The 20,397-nt window shown below is 33.2% G+C and overlaps 1 protein-coding gene and 1 non-coding gene across 3 annotated transcripts; both read right to left on the reverse strand.

Moving 5' to 3' along the window:
* Positions 1-13,263: 13,263 nt before the first annotated feature.
* Positions 13,264-20,385, reverse strand: LOC131157010 (uncharacterized). Of its 2 annotated transcripts, none has more exons than XM_058110826.1 (3): positions 19,942-20,385; positions 13,788-14,030; positions 13,264-13,593 (listed from the first exon to the last, which is right to left on the reverse strand). In XM_058110826.1, exons 1-3 carry the CDS (start codon positions 20,274-20,276, stop codon positions 13,557-13,559), a joined length of 615 nt encoding a protein of 204 aa, XP_057966809.1. In that variant the 5' UTR covers positions 20,277-20,385; the 3' UTR covers positions 13,264-13,556. The 2 variants fall into 2 exon arrangements, with proteins under 2 accessions (XP_057966809.1, XP_057966808.1); XM_058110825.1 differs by having other exon boundaries at positions 13,264-13,583; positions 19,942-20,369.
* TRNAQ-CUG (transfer RNA glutamine (anticodon CUG)) lies at positions 18,426-18,497 on the reverse strand. Its single transcript has one exon. It is a non-coding gene; the product is annotated as a tRNA-Gln (tRNA).
* Positions 20,386-20,397: the final 12 nt, after the last annotated feature.

Consider the following 20,397-nt stretch of genomic DNA (forward strand, 5'->3'; position numbering starts at 1 on the left):
GCATAACGGACCTTCTGCTCATCCATGTAGTCGAGTACAGCCATAGTCTCCTCTATCTCCTGTACCCAGTTCTCTACTGCCATTAGATCAGGTCCTCCTGTAAAGGCTGGAGGGTTCATCCTCATAAATTCTTTAATACTGTAGCCCTGTCCTGCAGGTGGACAGTTATGTTCCTTGAGTTCCTTCTTCATTTCTGATTTTACTTGACAGACGATACCTCGCAACACCTTAGGGGTATCTGTTTCCTCCTCACTAGTGGTCACTGAATCCTCCCTTCTTTTAGCCTCTATATTCTCATCTCCAGAATCCATCCTGAAAAATAGGACAAAAAAGAGATAAGATTTCCATATTAAAACTCCAAATAACATAGTCATTAAATAAAATCCAAAATCTCCATATAAGGACCAGCCTCACAATTCAGAAACAAAAACATCTAAGGTTTACCATGGCTTTTCTAAGGCCGTCAACTACTTCAGAAAAATCACAGGAAATCGTCGACGTAATTTTGCCTTTAAATCACAAAACATCATCCTATACTTCCCTACACCAAACCTATTTCTCAATACCTAACCTATTCATCTAGTATCCTCATCCTAACTATTTCCTATACTCTAGTATAAATCATTTCCTAAATCCTCAACATCCCAAAATCATTGCTTTGATACCAAAATGTAATGCCCCGAACCCCTAAACCCAGGTCCGGTGCGTTATACCTGATATTATCCTGTTAAATCATAAATCATTAACATACATACGTAGCGGAAAACATAAACAAAATCTCCATACAACATAGACCATAATACCAACAATCCATAATACCGCAATATACCAGATTTTACTATATCCTAACTAGAAATCCATAAAAAAAAAAAAACCAACCATCATAATCTCTATATATTCATACATCTCTAAAACATTCAGTATGTTCACAACCATTTCGTTCTCAATAAACCTAAAAACGTAATAACATAAAACATAAACATTTCCATTCCCAAAATATTATCAACATATACCCTGTTTCTATAGTCCTAAAAAACGCTAATAATACCCTCGAGCTCCTTAAGCCCGATCTCGAGAATGTCCTGAAAAGAAACATTCATATTTGGGTGAGACACATCTTAGTAAGGGAAGAAATATATATATTAAAACAGCGTGTGACTAACATGAGATATATAGATATCATTTTAATAACTTTTGCAAATCATTAACATAACTTTGAAATCGTTTTCTGAACCTAAACAATCACGTGCAAAGTTTTAACCCATGAGATTACTTAAGAATAGGGGTGATTACCCGCCCATACAAGTAGCACCCCTCTGCTTTGATACTTAGGCAACTCTGAGGTCACAACTAAAGCATACCAAGGCACTTACCTTACTCAGTAAGCCCTCAAGTGTTAGATTAATCTCGTACTAACGCATTCAACAATAGTTTACCGGCAATGGCCCTAAGGATAAGGAAATCTATCCGCCCATACAAATAGGTTACCTCTGCCCTAGTACGTTATGCAACTACTGCCACATCTGAAGCTACTAGTGCACTCGTCTTTCTCAGCAAACCCTCAGGCGAAGAGTTCACCTTACCCAATCGTAACATGTTCTACATACATACATACTTCTAATATCGTAATACATTCTTTTCTGTCTTTATACATTCATACACATTCATTTCTGTTCATAACTTAACTTTACATTTCGTTTCACTTTAAGTGACTCTTTCCCATTCGTATCATTCACGTTTCACATTTCTTTTCATTGCATTGTCATTTCATTGCATAACATTTTCATTTCATTCATTCGTAGTACAACTGGTCTTTAGCCATCATCAGTTAGTTTCCACATAAATATGCCCTAGAATCTGCTACAGTTAGTTTTTACATAGAAATGCGCTAGAATATGCTAACATGGCCGTCTTTCAGCTATCTTACATTTACATGGTTGCGTTTAACATACACAAGCAGCATTGTCCATATCATATTTTATTCATAAGCTTTACTTACTTAACCTTCATCTCATATATCTAACATATATTTGCACAGAATCTCATGCCACACAGTTTTAGCAGTAAAATTTCATATACATTACTTACAAAATAAGTCAACCCATAATTAACATTGATATACTGAAAATACACTTCATTCCTTACTTACTTCCTTAGAAAAATACCTTTTCACTTTCATTCATTTAGTTTCACATATATATAACTATATAAACATTCCTAGGCTCAGAAAACATCATTTCATGGCTAGCATTTTAAATCTACATATAAACATATGTACAAAAATAACGCATAATTCATTTTAATTCATGAAAACCTGATTTAATATATAAGTTTCCACCATACCTGACTTTCAAACTGCGCTGGCAGGATCCCCGAACCGATACCCGCAACGTTCACTTGGACCCTGAATCCAAAAATCTTAATTTAAATACAATAAATTCCAATTAACTTAAATCTTAAGGAAAATACTTATTTACTATTTCCTAAGCTCCAAATAACAACATTCCTTAAGAAAATCTCAAAATAATTCACTTACCCTGATTTTGGGATGTTTCCCAAACCCCTCAAACCAACGATTAGCTCCTACAGCCTTGCAGAGAATGATCCTACGAACATTGTGGCGGTTCCAGATTGTCAAACCGGGTCAGAACCGGCTCGAAATCGAGGAGAGAAGGGTGGGGGAGCCGTCCTAGAGAGAGAAAGGAAAGAGGGTTCCCGAGTTTTCTCGTTGAAAATGAAAGAATTTCAACTTATAGTCGGGGCTTCGTCGACGAGACACGTTGATTTGTTGACGAGGCGCTATAGAGACTTCGTCGACGAGAAGATACCTTCGTCGACGAAATTCAGGGTTTCCAAATTTCTCTCGGGATTTCTTCGTCGACGAGCTTAGAAGAACACTCGTCGAGGAATACAGGACATTCGTCGACGAGGCCTGCTTTCCTTCTAATTTCGTTCCTTTATCCCTTATTACCCATTAATCCATTTTATTCATCATATTTTCTACTTATTTAAATTCCCAGGTCATTACTTACAGACAAATCCTATATATGTACACTAGTGCTTGTTGCTAAACCTTCTACCACTACTGTCATATCTCATAATCAACACCTCTGAAGAAAATTATGATTTTGGACTTCTTAATTATGATGATAAAAAAAATAAAAGATGGAGGAGATCGAGCCAAACCCATAACCACTACATCACAGCATCTAATGATGACATAGTGATGAAATTAGGATTAAATAGTTTCCAAGGTGTATAGTCTAAAGATAGGTTGGAGCTTTCAGTTTTTCTAAACAATTAGGAGAAGAGAAGCATATATATAAGTGCTAAAAACGACAAATAAAACAAAATCAAAGTTGAATGTAATTACTTGAACAAGACGGATCAAGCACCCAAAAAATGCTTTGATCAAAGCCACTGCTGATGATCTCCACTAGTATAATTTAGCCATTAATTAATTATATCTTCAGAAGAAAGAAGAAGAAGAAGAAGGGAAACGATAGTTTGGAAAGAAGAAATTAAGGCTGCAAGGATGGTACTGTCACACGTCTTTCTAAATTTTTGGCACTCATGTGATGACCCAAAAAAGATATATACGATTAAAGCATAATAATAATAAAATAATAAAAATGGTCATTAAGTTAATATCAATACAGAAGTGTTTTTCTGTAGGATCCTTGATTCTATGTTTGATGTCTAAGAAAGACCTTGTCATAGCGAGTGCTCAGAGATCATTGCGGCTCAGCCGCTCCCTAGAGGTTGGCCTGGTTAAAATGGAATTTCATAGGATAAACAAGATAGATACTGTTTATATACGTAAATAAGTATATAAAATAATATTTTGACTGACATAATTTGTAGAAATAGATGATAAAATAATAAAAATATAAGTATCCTATGCGGGGCCCACATGAGTCCCGAAGACCTGTAAAGGTTTACACGAGTCTCTTAACTGTGTAGGACTCATAAAATCGTATGAAAATTATTGGAGTTACACAGGATCTATTTGGGTCTCGAAGTTATGTGGGGCCCACAAGACCATGTGGTGCTCACATGAGTTTTCAAAATTAAAATTTAATTTTTGTTCAAAAATAAATAATAAAATAAATAAATATTAAAAATAGTTTAAAAGTAATAGCAATGATAATAATAATGATAATAATGATTAAGAAAAATAATAAAATAATTAATAAACTAATTAATTAATTAATTAGGTAAGTAATTAATTAAAAATTTATTTAATGGGAATGGTGACAAGCACTCTCACATGGCCTCCATCCCCATCCCATACTCAACCCATACCTTGCCTATCACTTGCCCATTCTTTAATTTAAAAAAATTATAATTTCACCAATCTCCCCACACTTTTATAAATTTTATTTCTTCTCCAAAATTTTCCTATAAATAGGAAACTCTCAACCTTCATTTTTCACAACAATTTTTCCAAGGAAAAGAATGATTAGTGAGTGAAAGAATTTGTGGTGGAGAGAATTTTTGAGTAAGTTCTCACTCACCCACTCTTTCCGATCTCATTTCTTAGAGATAGTTATTGTGTTCGTAGTACAAGGTAAATGAATAAGGTAAGTAAATTTGATTATGTTAATTTTTTTTTATTTAAAATTCATACCCGAGTTTATTTTGTAAGTAAATTTCAATTATGTTACTTACTTCCATAAAATTTTCATGAGTTTATTTTTACGTATATTTAATTATACCAGTTCTATCTTTAATATACTTGCATTTATTTTTGGGTTAAGAAATGTTCTAATTCTCTCGGGTAAATTTTCAGCATTTCTTTTTATTAAAAAAAATTATTATATATATTTTTAACACAAAAATTGTGTGGCATAAGTTTATTTCTACGTTACATTATTCATGAAAATATGAGTAAAGATGAGATTTTCACAAGATTATTTTAAATTGCATAAATTATAATAAGATGGTTTTAAAACCCCTTATGGCAAAGTAAGTTCAAAGTTACAGATGTTCGGTACCGTAACTTAAAGTTTAAATGGATTAGAGTGCACTCACACTATATACATAGTGGTTATTTATGTTAGTGGATTTTTCTTGAGTGCACACCTGGTTCCGGACCAAGACTTAATAAGGAAAATTTCACTTAATGTTTATGTACGCTGATTTAGTTTGGTCGACTAGCCAGCTAAGTTCAGTCTTCGGACCGCACAACCCAGTCATAGGGGTAAACATGACTTACGACTAATAGGCCTAATGGTGGTTTTTTACAGTATATGTTTATACATATTTAATTACGTGTACAGAGTTATTAATGAGTTGAAGGAAAAGTATAAGTTTATATAAAAAGGGTCATTCTTGTGCCTAAATGACGATTTAAAGGAAACGTATAAGGAAAAGTATATATATGTATATAGTTAAATATTTTTATAGTTTTAAAGTTAAAAGTTTAATTTAACGGTTACAATATATGGTTATTAAATTTTACTGTTATAGTTGATGGTAAAAGTTTTATGCGGAATTTTTTTTTTAAAATTTATATTTATTCTAGAAGCAATTTTGAAGTTATAGTATTAAATATTATTTTACGAAATTTTTAAAAGCTCATTTTGGCCACACACTAATAATAATCTTATTTACTTATTGAGCGTTGTCTCACTCCAATCATATTTTTATTTCAGATAACTCTGAAGGGCATGTCGGAAATCAAGCTTAGCAAGCATGCGAGTGGGGATAGAAAAATAAAGATTGATTAGAAATATTAGTATGATGTCAGATATTTATGCTTGTGTAATTTTTCTTCTTTTAAAATAAATGATTGTAATATGCATAATTAATGCTCTGGTTTAATAATAATTGAGTTTATTTGCTTCAACTGTAAATCAATAGTAAAAAGTAAATATCCTAAGGATTGAGGTATTACATTTGGTATCAGAGCAATAGGTTATAGGTTCTGTAGACTTTAAGAAATAATTTTACCAGAGCATAGGATATAGGTTCTGCATACTCTAATATATAAATTTTACCAGAATTTAGGTATAAAACATGATTTGGGTAGGATTGGATAGTTTAGAATATTTATTTTAGTTTGTTATATTATTATACGTGAATAATAGATTTATGATTTTAAAATAATATTTTATCATTGTTTAAGAATGGATCTTAAAGATAGTAGTATTGGAGGAAATGAGATTAATGTAAAGGCTCCCAAGGACAGGTAATAATCATAAATTCTCTAAGAAAAATTATAGTATTATTAAAGACACGTTAATTAATTTAAATATGTTATATATGTTTGTATAAATACGTACCCATATTGATGATTCATAATTAGTTGTCAGATGCATTAATAATTTAAAATTTATATATATAAATAAAATAATATAATAATATTTGAGATTTATTTATTTTCATTGTTATTATTTTCACTAAATATATAAGAAATAACACATTAGACCCTACTGAGTTTAGAAGTACTACACATACAAATAGATATGAACAAACGGTCTATTATGAAATCTGAATTTATCCAAAATTTCTTTGCATGTATAAGTTGGATACGAATATGTATTTTTACATTACATATTCAGTTATCAACAAAACATTCAAACTTAATTTAGGAATATATATTTTGATAAAATCTTTAATTTTAATTTTGTATTAGTTTATAAGGAATTAAATATAATTTTAATATTACTTATTATAGCTAAATTCAAATATATATATATATATATATATATTCCTTTAGCATGTGCAAGTTAAATATGTATATCTGTTTTTTTTCCCATTGCATATTTAGTTTCCATCAAGTATTCAAGTTTGATTTAGGAGTACAAATTTTGATGAAATCTTTAATTTTGTATAAATTTATAAAAGTTAATACAACTTAAATTTTTCTATATTAAAAAAAAAAAGTTTATATAGTAAAAATTTCATTAATGAAAGTAATATAAAAATTAACTAATTTCTTTCAAATAACTAACCAATGTCAAATCATCAATTGGCTAAACATGCCCAACATATATTTGATCTAATAATAATAATAATAATAATAATAATAATAATAATAATAATAATAATGGAATATATATATATAAAAGGGGTACTCTTATAGTTAAAAAAAAAAAAAAAAAAACCTCATGGGTGGAAATTATCGACTATGGCTCACTTACCTCCGAAGCAAGGCTAGGGCATGAGACCACTTGAGCATAGTGGGGACTCGAACTCACGATCACATGGATGCATGACTGGTTCCTTACCATTAGGCCACCCACCCAAGTGGTGACCTAAGGATGAAATTAATTATAGTTAAAACATTAATAAAGATGTAGAAACATAAAAAGAACCTTGAGTCCGCAAATTTTGCAATACGTGTCGTTCGTTCGATTTTCGCGACACATATCGTTCTCCCTCGATTTTTGAAAAAAATGCGTCACTCGAGGCACACGTTGCTCTCTCTCGATTTTTGCGACACACATCGTTCTCCCTCGATTTTTTGCAAAACGCATTGCTCGATATCTGTGACATGCGTCGTTCTCTCCCGATTTTCGCGACACACATTGTTCTCCCTTGATTTGTGCAAAATGTGTGCTCGATATCCATGACACGCGTCGCTCTCTCTTGATTCTCGTGGCACATGTCACTCTCCCTCGAATTGTGTAAAATGCGTGCTCGATATTCATGACACACGTCGTTCTCTCTCGATTCTCGCAACGCACGTCGTTCTCCCTCAATTTGTGCAAAACGCGTTGCTTGATATCTGTGACATGCGTTGCTCTCCCTCGATTCTCGCAGCACATGTCGCTCTTTCTCTTGATTTCCACAACACGTGGTCATTCCCTTATAAAAAGGGTCTGCCCTTCTCGAACTCTAAGCATCACAGCTTTCTATTATCTTGAACAATCACATTTCGGTTTGTAGTGATTAGCTCTTCCCAACTTGTCTCTTAGTTGTCTCATTACTCGAAAATGTTGTCAAATCACCCAACTTCCCAAGTTGTCGAGAGTAGCACTAGATCATCGATCCAAAGATGGAAACCCAGTAAGGCACAATTGGAGATTTTAGAGGAGGCCTTCCACAGTAGTCAAGGGGAACTCCTTTTTGTGGAGCGTACTATCTTGTTTGCAGCACAACTCCGACGGTATGGTCTAATCGAGCTAAGAAATATACGCTTTTGGTTTGAGAACCGTAGTCATAGGCGGGGATCAGTTGGAGAAGCCACTATCTCAACTACTACCCCATCAATTCTCCATCTTACCTCCTCCACCACTATCGCCCCAAGCAGTGCCCCTGCCATTCTTCCAACCCTCATCCCTATCGAGAATATTACGTCTATGAAACTTACAACTAATATCACACCAATGAGTCATACCCCTTACAATGACAATATCACAGTCAACACACTAAGGGTTTTGGATAATGCTAGCCTACTCCACCATTGCAAGGAGGTCCAATGCGCGTTGAAAATCATATACGGGCCACCAATGACTCGTTATGATCATCCCCACCAAATGCCATAAAGGGAAGAGGGCAGCTCTTCCTCCCTCAACGAACAAACGGGCGTTCTCTCCCTTTTTTCGACCCAAGCCGGCGACATTATAAGAGGTCAACTCTGTCAAGAAAGAACGCAGGCGGTTAGCAGTGACATCGCTAGCACTTCAATAGATGTTGACGTTGATCTAAGGCTCTAAAGGCTAGATTTCATTTCATTTTTATACATATATTTTTAATTTATATGACATGTATAATATAAATATATATATATATATGTATATATATATATATATATATATATATATATATATATATATATATAAAATTATCCTTTTCCACATCTTCTGAATTTCTTTTCCATTTCAACCCTTATTAGACCGACGATTCACACTTCAATTCCCAAAAGAAAATATTTCACCAAATTGACCCTCAATCTATTTTAAGATTTAGTCAAATCATTAATAAATTTACTCTTTCAAATAGCGCAACCAATTATACAGTACTCATTTTAAATTAACAAATTTCGAGGACGAAATTTTTATAAGGATGAGAGAATGTGATGACCCAAAAAAAGATATATACGATTAAAGCACAATAATAATAAAATAATAAAATTGGTCATTAAGTTAATATCAATACAGAAGTGTTTTTCTGTAAGATCCTTGATTCCATGTTTGATGCCTAAGAAAGACCTTGTTTTAGCGAGTGCTCAGAGACCATTGCAGCTCAGTCGCTCCTTAAGGGTCGGCCTGATCAAAATGGAATTTCATAGGATAAATAGGGTAGACACTGTTTATATACGTAAATAAGTACATAAAATAATGTTTTCACTGACATAATTTGTAGAAATATATAATAAAATAATAAAAATATAAGTATCCTATGCGGGGCCCACAAGACTGTGTGGGGTCCACATAAGTCCCAAAGTCGTGTGGAGGTTTACACGAGTCTCGAAACTGTATAGGGCTCATAAAATCGTATGAGAATTATTGGAGTTACGTAAGATCCATTTGAGTTTCAAAGTTGTGTGGAGCCAACAAGACCATGTAGGACTCACATGAGTTTTTAAAATTTAAATTTAATTTTTGTTCAAAAATAAATAATAAAATAAATAAATACTAAAAATAGTTTAAAAGTAATAGCAATGATAATAATGATTAAGAAAAATAATAAAATAATTAATTACCTAATTGATTAATTAATTAGGTAAGTAATTAATTAAAAATTTATTTAATGAGAATGGTGGCAAGCACTCCCACATGGCCTTCATCCCCATCCCATACTCAACCCATACCTTGCCCATTCTTTAATTTTAAAAAATTATAATTTCACCAATCTCCCCACACTTTTATAAATTTCATTTCTTCCCCAAAATTTTCCTATAAATAGGAAAGTCTTAACCTTCATTTTTCATAACAATTTTTTCAAGGAAGAGAAGGATTAATGAGTGAAAGAATTTGTGGTGGAGAGAGAATTTTTGAGTAAGTTCTCACTCACCCACTCTTTCCGATCTCATTTCTTAGAGATAGTTATTGTATTCGTAGCACAAGATAAAAGAAGAAGGTAAGTAAATATGATTATTTTAATTTTTTTTTATTTAAAATTCATACTCGAGTTTATTTTGTAAGTAAATTTCAATTATGTTACTTAGTTCCATAAAATTTCCATGAATTTATTTTTTCGTATATTTAATTATACTTATTCTATCTTTAATATACTTGCATTTATTTTTGGGTTAAGAAATGTTCTAATTCTCTCGGGTGAATTTTTAGCATTTCTTTTTATTAAAAAAAAATTATTATATATATTTTTAATACAAAAATTGTGTGACATGAGTTTATTTTTACGTTGCATTATTCATGAAAATATGAGTAAAGATGAGATTTTCACGAGATTATTTTAAATTGCATAAATTATAATAAGATGATTTTAAAATCTCTTATGGTAAAGTAAGTTCAAAGTTACAGATGCTCGGTACCACAATTTAAAGTGTAAATGGATTAGAGTGCACCCACACTATTTACAGAGTGGTTATTTATGTTTGTGGATTTTTCCTGAGTGCACACCTGGTTCCAGACCAAGACTTAATAAGGAAAATTTCACTTAATATTTACGTACGTTGATTTAGTTTAGTCGGTCAGCCAGTTAAGTCCAGTTTTCGGACCGCACAACCCAGTCATAGGGGTAAACATGACTTACGATTAACAGGCCTAATGGTGGTTTTTTACAATATATGTTTATACATATTTAATTACGTGTACAGAGTTATTAATGAGTTAAAGGAAAATTATAAGTTTATATAAAAAGGGTCATTCTTGTGCCTAAATGACGATTTAAAGGAAACGTACGTATAAGGAAAAGTATATGTATGTATATAGTTAAATATTTTTATAATTTTAAAGTTAAAAGTTTAATTTAACGGTCACAGTATATGGTTATTAAATTTTACTGTTATAGTTGATGGTAAAAGTTTTATGCAGAATTTTTTTTAAAAATTTATATTTATTCTAGAAGCAGTTTTGAAGCTATAGTATTAAATATTATTTTACGAAATTTTTAAAAGCTCATTTTGGCCACACACTAATAATAATCTTATTTACTTACTGAGCGTCGTCTCACTCCAATCATATTTTTATTTCAGATAACTTTGAAGGGCATGTCAGAAATCAGGTTTAATAAGCATGCTGGTGGGAATAGAAAAATAAAGATTGATTAGAAATATTAGTATGATGTCAGATATTTATGCTTGTATAATTTTTTTTCTTTTAAAATAAATGATTGTAATATGGATAATTAGCGCTTTGATTTAATAATAATTAAGTTATTTGTTTATACTGTAAATCAATAGTAAAAAGTAAATATCCTAGATCCTTTAGGGTTGGGGTATTACAACTCAAGCTGAGACAGTGAGTTTAGAGCCTTTTCTTGTAATAAGCATGTAATGACTACTACGTGACTCATTCCTATTGAAGGTTGGTCATTGTACTTGAATAAGGATCAACCAAAGTAAAATATATTAAAGCAAAAGAATCCATCCATCTATTGCCTCCTACTGTTACAAACTCACATTTTTGAAATTTCATTAAGGCATTATTTGACAAATAAATAGCGCTTGAAATTCATAGTGGTGACGCCAAATAAGTACCAAGAATTCTGCATGCACAAATTGTATGATCTACTACAGTCAAGAAAAATAAATAAGTGACTTGAAATTCCTTTTATGTCTTACAAAGAACCTTGACATATTATACAAATACTTTTTTGAGATTCAGTGTTGAGTGCGTTTAATTTAATTATAAGAGATAAGGATTTCCTAACTGTAGATTTATTTTTCCCTCTATCAACTACCCCAACTCCTCATTCGAAAATTTCTTTCAAGCTCAAGAGTATTATATACTAAAATTTCAAATATCTTCTTCAATCTGAATGCAACTCTTTAGATAACATAAACTAAAGAATTGTTTGGAATGCTTATGTAGAAGTGTTGAATTTAATAAGTGTTGATAATAAGTATTGAATTGGAGAAACCCTAAAAATTATAAATGGCATTTGATTGTATTTAAATAAGTGTTATTATTAGTTTTAAATATAATTTAAATTAGAATTATTAATATTTTTAGTTAACAATTTCAATAATAATTATTTTTAATTAATATTTAAATATTTTCTACTACATAAAATAATATAAGATTTCCCTTTTTAATTAAAAATAATCTTGTTATTAGTGTATATTTATAATGTATGACTGTTATATTAATTTATAATAAAAATAATATTTTTAATTAAATTAAAAAAATTAATCTATTCTACATGAAAATTTAAATTAATAATGATTCTTTGCTCCAAAAATTTAATTTTTTATTATTATTATTATAATAAATAAATATATAAGGAGAACACAAAAAATTGAAACGGTTCATGTTACAAATTGCAGTTAAAAAGATTTTTGAAAAAAGGAATACTTAGGATTATTAATAAAAAAAATTTGAATGCACAATAAATCTCGCTGCTTAGTCCAACGAGATTTAAATGTTAGGCCAATCGAGTGTTAATGCGTGACAGCGAGATTTGCTCGGAAAAAAAGCTGAACCTGACACGTGGCAAATCTCATTATTTAGTGTAACGAGATTTGTTGAATTTTACTGGACCAAGAAGCGAGATTACATGAACATTGTTCTGAAAATAATTTTCATAAACAAAATATTATTTAGTATATTATTATAAATTAATAATAAACTGAGAAAAAACTTGAATAAAACAGGTGCAAATATTGTCCTTTTTTCCCCCCTCTTCAATGCGAGCAGCTGAGTTGGCAAGCCCCAACCCCAGTTCAACCCGGGTTTGGCCGAGTCTCACAGGTCAATCCCGATTTAAGGCATTTCCAGTTATTGGTGGCTGACTGGACCAGCCCGAATACCGGTTCGGTCAAATCCAGTTAGATTGGTCTGTCTAGTTCGGATTTAGGCGCCCAGTGAGAAGAGCAAAACAAAAGAAAATGACAAAAAGAAAGAGCAAATGTGACAAATCAAGCCACCTGATGGCTGAATCCCATCGGAAAAATGAAATTTGTACAATTCATAATTAAAAGAGGCTTTGAATTTAGATCTGTATAAATTTTGTCTAAAAATTTATTTCCGTAATTGTGTTGCAGAGAACTCAGCTTGGATCATTTAAGACCTAACAAATTTTGAAGCTCGGTGTTGAATAATGGCAAGCATCAAAGTTGCCATTCCGTCATTACAAAATTGTAGAACAAAATAAAAACGCAGCATACAAACACACCATCATCCTCAATTTCTCACCCAAAATAATCTACATAAACCTTTCATATTTTACTTAATACATTGGCACCAAGCATTTCAGCCGGTTACTTGTAATGGCACATACCCGCCAGAAAACATTTGGATTTTCTTGATATATTAAGAGTACAACAGAAGACTCAACTTTTTTAACCGCAACTTCTTTTGATGATGCATACCATATCAAACCCATTGCCTCCAGCTGCTAATCATCGCCCTTCAACAGGGGCTATCAGCCTTGAATGGTAAGGTTGAGTTATAGCCTGGCAGACAACTTCCAAAACTTCGTTACCTCTTGAATCCCCTTGGCCCTTTCTGTTTCTTGCTGCAAGGATATGTGTAAGTCACATGTTTATGAACAAATAAGTCATCTGTCAACAATCTTACTTCAACCCAATATTTCTTGATTGCTAGGTCAGCAAGAACTCTTGAATCCCAAGATTCTACCAATTAGCACCACACAGCATTGCAGTTAAGACAGCAAAAGAGTCGAATGAAATAAGGAAATAAAAAATTTACCGTGACTGAGCCTCATCATTACTCAGGGCAGAAGGTTCACTCTCCCCCCTTCCGAAGGCAACCTCATCCATGCTTTGCCCACGGCGTCTGTACCGACCACCTGAGGCCATAAATCCAGGACATGGCCTGTAAGCCTTTATTGGCCACCAACCAAAGCCTGGAACTGTTGCAATCCCACCTTGAATCCTTCCCTCACCATTACAGCCCTTCTCTATTTCCTCACTCCCACAAGCCTTACAGCCCCTGCATAAGAGTTTCATGTACAGCCTTACAAATGAGCATTTTTTTCCCTCTCATAGAACCATATGAGCAATTCCATTGCAAAAAGGAAGCAAAATATATAAGCAATTCAAGAGCAAACGGAAATGTTATAATATTAATCCATTTTACAGAACTCCAGGGATATTTGCTTGCAAATGAGAACGTCATTTCCTTAGAATTTAGTTGAAAGGGTTCCAATGTCCATCAACATTCAAAGATCAGATAACGCATCGCTGGTTCAGCAGAATAAATAATTATGGAGAAGGATAGTGACCCAAATGTATCTAAGTAATTGCTCAGTGCACCTCGAGTTCATAATAATTTGTCTCTTCCGTTGCCTGTAAATATAGGATTCTCAAACCATATAAATCTCTGAGTTTTCTATTTTGCTTTAGGTTCTTTCTCTTATCAACTTCATAAGTTGCATTTGGTTTTGCCCAACCTACATGCTTGATCTGGTTTTGTTTCTAAAAGCAATAATAAACAAAAAAACAAAGAACAGCAAAGCATAACTATAATCAAGATAATTGTTCATAATACCAAATAGCCACTTTAATTGGCCACAAACTAGGACTTTGCCAACAGAACTTGACTAATTACCAAGTAATATCAAACTCATTGTTCAAATTATATTAGCAAATACAATAGCACTACCAAACTTTGCAATGTCATCGATCTTCTAATGATTTCCTAAACATCAGTTTCACAACCTCAATTTTGTCAACAAGTAATAAGGCACACATGAAACAACAATTAAAGTTCAGGAAACTGAAAAGTGCCTCCACAGCAATCATCAAAAATCAAGCTTTTAATTCTAAGCTTTTAAAGGCCTTGTCTTCCAAAATGTGCAAGGCTCCAAATCTTTTGTCAGAACTTTCAGTCTTTCACCAATGTTATTTCAGATTTCTTGGCCCTCTTTACAGTCCTCAGCTTGCAGAATTCATTTGCTGTGGTAAATCTTCGTCCATGCTACACTAACGGTGTGTTTGGAAGCATGGAGTTCAAGCCTTCAACTTGGCACCGTGTGGAGTTCAACAAAATTAAACATGATTTTTGTGTTGCATTTTGTTCACATTCACACATCCAAATCTGGGAGTCAAAAATCCATGCTCCGAAGTGCAACATAATATTATTTACAATGCTTTTCCTCTCTTAAATAAATGCTAACAGTGAGGCATACACACCCAAACTTACTGTATTTTAGAAGATAATAGGAGAGTTATGGAGAGATTTTAAAATATTTAAAATTAAAATTATTTTACTGAATCATAACTAACAGGATTGAGGGTTTCTTAAGAATAATGAGGGGGGAAATTTTGATGAAAAATGTTTATTAAAAATTAACGCCTCTTCTTTAATTAATAGGAGAGATACAATGCTCCTGTCAATTATATCCAAAGAAATACCATATCAATAATTCTTCCAAGTTACTGAAATGTTCATTTGATTATAATTGTTGCATTGAAAACCAATGTTTTAAAAGGCTTAGTCAAGGTTCACCTTAAGATTCGCCTTAAGGCAAGGCATGCCTAAAACGCCTTGAGGCTCAATCTAAATACCAAATCCCAAAAAGGCTAATGCATTACGCGCTGACGCTTACGCATTTGTACAAAAGGCTCGCCTTTTACGCCTTTTTACTTGAGACTTGCGCATTTTGGGTGTGTGATTCTCAAGTAAGATTTGGCTAGAAAATATTGATTCCATGTTTATATAAAAGGAATTTCATAATATCAGCTGATTTCCAAAATTCTTAAACCTCAACCTTTTCAAGAAAATTAAGTTGTATCTTAGATCTTGAAAAATAATTTGAACTTTGTAATAGTTAGCAATTTTTTTGAATGGCCAACAAGTAGTTTGCAAATTATATATGATTTTTTTTTAAAATTATATTTGTGATTTTATTAATTTTTTCTTTATTTGTCAAAGTTGAAGAAGGACTCTTTTCAATATCAAATATTTAACATCCCAATGACCTTTAAGTGTTGTAAAATACGTAGAGATGGTCATGGAGCCTAGGGTCAGAGTAGCAATGTCACGCTTCAACTTGAAAATTCTAGGATTGTTGCTTTAAGAGAAACAATCCTCAAGATCCAGCCATATATCACGGGGGCATTTATGATAGATTAGACTGTGAACAATGAATTTATCAATGGAGTTGAGGATCCATAATAAGATCATATCATTGCAATGTTCCCACAATTGAGTTTCTGCTGAAGAGGACGTCGGTTTGGGGAAGGTACCATTAACAAAACCAAACTTATTTTTGGCATTAAAGGCCATTTTCATGGCCCTCTTCCAGGTAGGATAATTGTCACCATTGAGAATGGTGGAGACTAGGATGACACTTAGGTGATCAGCAAAATGAAGAAAATATGGAGAAGATACATCTAGAATTGATGGGGATGTTGGATTGGAGGAGGAGACCTCCGGAGATGTGATGTTGGACATGATTGCAGAAAAAAAAAAAATTCATACGGTGTTGAAAAAAAAGTATACGCAGAGAACCTGCTTTGATACCATGTCAAAGTTGAAGAATGACTCTTTTCTATATCAAATATTCAACGTTACAGTTTGTATATAATACATGAGAAAGGGAACAAGATCCCAAGAATAATTCCAAGAATAATGCCTAAATATCTGCTCTAATAACTATGCAAGAATCTATAGATGGAAGGAGAAAATATTTCTCTAATATTATTCTTAAAAATATATAACTTATTTACATATTTTTATCTAAAAATAAAATCTCAAAAGGCTTACGCCCCAACGCCTTAAGGCTTACGCCTCACCTCTTAAGGGTTAGAGTGCCCCGCCTTACGCTTTCGCCTTTTAAAAATTGTTAAAAATTAAATAAAATTAATCAATAAAATTAAAATTCCATCAAAGACATCACACAAATGTAGGGAACCAAATTGTATAATAACAGGCAAATTAAACAGAAGGAAACTAAAATCAGAAAACCCAAAAACAACACCATGATCAATGTTCTCTAGAACAAAAAATGTTCTGACCTGTAATCCAAAAAAAACATGTTCTGACTTGTAGAACAAAAACAGGATCTGCTCATGTCCTAAAATACAAAAAATTAAGATCACATTTCGTTCACATATGCCTATTCCTAATAACAAAATGGTCATAATATATTATTTTGATAATTTAAAAAATAAGATGCATTAGCTTTATAAAGAAAACGACAATGCAAATATTTCTATGAAAGTATGAATCTATAACATGGAAACACAACCTTTTACACATTGATTTTTTCCTAAATTATTAGATCTTGATACAGTTTTTGTTACATTCACATCTTATTTCATTTTACCCATAGAATGGACATTCTATAAACCAAATGTAATGCAAGCACATGTTTGGTACCTAAGAATGGAACTAAATCAAATCTGTCACATTATTTTTGCATGTTCTTCAATTCTTATGCTATTCCATTTTACTCCCACCCCTTTCTATATATTCCATAAACCAAACTTGCCATAAGGGTTTACAAATACTATATAGATATATTCAAAATTGTGCTATTGAACTTGTATCTTTAAGAGAGGATGTTGAAGTTTTTCCAAATCTAAAAGAGAATTCATTTAAAGATGTATATTAATAAAGACAGAAATAAAATTATAATACAATCTACTTCTAATTTTCTACTAATAAAAAGGTAGCTCATATATGAAAATTATTGAATTAAAACTTTACATAGCTAACTTGCACATTTTCTGGTAATTATGACCATGACTCTGCTTCAATTCCAAGACAACAACTGAATATAGAAGTAATTCACAGCTACAAACCAACAAGGGCCATGGAAGTATGGAACCCAATCTGTGAAGATCACTTATCCAAGAAGTTTAAATTTTAATTTGTGTTCAAAACACTAGCTTTAATCCAAATCCAGACAAATGGAATTAATAAACAAGTACCAGGGTACGAAATTAGGTTCGAACAAAGAAATGCAATAACTTGGAGGAACACTAATGTTGTCAATGGTGGATGGTTCAGCGGGATGGAGGACCGCGACGGGATCTTCTGTACCAGAAGTTGAAGGAGAGGAAAGAGCTTCTTCTTCTTTTTCTTCTTCCAGAACAGGCGGAGGGGAAGGAGAACAGAGAGGGAAGAGCTTAGGAGAAGATGGGTATTTTACTTTTAGAGTGGGGGAGGCTGGTGGTGATGGGACTTGTGCCCGCATTCAGTGCCAACACCAAAGAGGCGGCGACAGCAGCCATGGGAGGTGGGAGAGTGGTGGGCAAAAGGCGAAAGTGAGGAGAGAAGGGTACTACTAGGCCATTGCACAGATGCATGGGACCGAGGTATGTGTGCCCATTATGAAAAATTAAAAAGATAAATAAATACCAAAAGAAGGAGACAAAAAGGTTCCACCGAGATTTGAACTCGGGTTACTGGATTCAGAGTCCAATGTCCTGACCACTAGACCATGGAACCTGTTGATGCTTGCTTGAACTTGTCTTTAAAATATAAACTTCAAACAGGAGTCTTGATTTTTGGCTTGCAAAATGGAACGAGTTAAAAAGGAAATAAAATGAAAATTTGAAAGGAAATAATGAAAAAATTAAGTGACAAATTCAATTCCATTCTGTTTCAGCCAATTATATTAGAAACAACTCTAGTGCTACCAAACTTTGCAATGTCATCAATCTTCTAATGATTTCCTAGATATCAGTTTGACAGCCTCAATTTTGCATACAACTAATTACACACACATGACAACAATTTAAGTTCAGGAAACTGAAAAGTGCCTCCACAGCAATCATCAGGAATCCAGTTTTGTAATGCCAAGCTATCAAAGGCCTTGTCTTAACATGCAAAGCTTCAAGTCTCTTCTCAGGACTTCCACTCTTTTTCCAATGTTATTTCAGATTTCATGGCCCTCTTTACAGTCAGCTCGCAGAATTCATTTGCTATGGTACATTTTGTTAATGCTACACTAAGACTGTGAGCATGGAGTTCAAGGCTTCAACTTGGTACTGTGTGGAGTTCAACAAAATTAAACACGATTTTGTATTGCATTGTATTCAAATTCACACATCGAAATCTGGGAGTCACAAATCCATTCTCCCAAGTGCAATATAATAGTATTTACAATGCTTTTCCTCTCTTAAATAAATGCTAGATGTGAGGTACACACACCCAAACTTATGTTAAAAAATTAGCTCTCCTAGGAGGACCACGCCATCCAGCCTTCCCATCTAATAAAAACACTCCAAACAGTGAGCTCCATCAGATTATACGTGGGCCTATCATGTGAGATCCACTATTTGGACTGTTTTCATTGGATGATAGGGCCTAATGGAAGGACCACGTAGGTCCTCATGGAGGATCTAATTTTTTCCCCCAAATGTACTGTGTTTTAGAAGATAATGAGCGAGTCATGGAGAGATTTTAGAAATTTAAAATTAAAAATATTTTGTTAAATTACATATCCAAATGTTGCAATTAAATTGTACCTTGTAGGATTGAGGTTTCTTAGGAATAACGAGGAAAAGTCTTGAGGAAAAATGTGGGTTGAAAAGTAACTCCTCTTCCTTATTAATAAAAAAGGACCTCACCTCATACATGAAAAACATTGAATTTAAACTTTACATAGTTAGATTTGCACATTTTCTGGTAACTATAACCATGATTCTGCTTCAATTCCAACAAAACCACTGAATACAGAAGTAATTCAAAGCTACAAACTAAAAAGGGCCATGGAACCTAATTCGTGAAAATCACTTATCCACGAACTTTAAATTCTCTGTAAATTTGGATAAAAATGAACACGAAAACACCAACTTCAATCCAAATCCAGAGATGATATCGAAAGAAAAATGGAATTAATAAACAAGAACCGGGAAATGAAATTAGGTCGGACAAAGAAAGGCGATACCTCGGAGGAACGCTGACGTTGTCAACGGCGGATGGTTCGGAGGGACGGACGACGGCAACGGCATCTTCTGTAGCAGAAGTTGAAGGAGAGGAAAGATCTTCTACTTCTTTGTCTTCTTCGAGAGCAGGGAGAGGGGAAGGAGAACAGAGAGGGAGAAGGTCAGACAGCAATGGGTATTTTACAGTCAGTGTGGGGGCGGGTGGTGGTGCTGGGCCTTGTGCCAATTTGGTGCCGGCGCAGAAGAGGCGGCGGCCGTGGAAGGAGGGAGACTGGTGGGCGGCAGGCGGAAGTGAGGAGAGAAGGGTACTACAGCAGCTGCCGCTACTGCATGTCATCGCTCTCTCTCCTCTCTGGCGTTGGATTGTGAGGCTGAGAAAAGAAAGGGCTTCTGATGCTAGGCCAGACTCCAGAGCAGAGAGAATTTTAAAGAACCAAATAAATGCCGAAAGCAGGAAC

This window comes from Malania oleifera, chromosome 6, assembly GCF_029873635.1.
Source record: "Malania oleifera isolate guangnan ecotype guangnan chromosome 6, ASM2987363v1, whole genome shotgun sequence".
NCBI classification, from domain to species: Eukaryota; Viridiplantae; Streptophyta; class Magnoliopsida; order Santalales; family Ximeniaceae; genus Malania; species Malania oleifera.

Excerpts from the sequence above, each read along its gene's own strand:
- LOC131157010 (XM_058110825.1), bottom strand. The coding sequence starts at position 20,276 with ATGACATGCAGTAGCGGCAGCTGCTGTAGTACCCTTCTCTCCTCACTT. Across the intron at positions 14,031-19,941 it reads AACGTCAGCGTTCCTCCGAG|GGGCTGTAAGGCTTGTGGGA; the intron begins GTATCGCCTTTC and ends ACTCTTATGCAG. Across the intron at positions 13,584-13,787 it reads AATGATGAGGCTCAGTCACG|AAAGGGCCAAGGGGATTCAA; the intron begins GTAAATTTTTTA and ends AGCAAGAAACAG.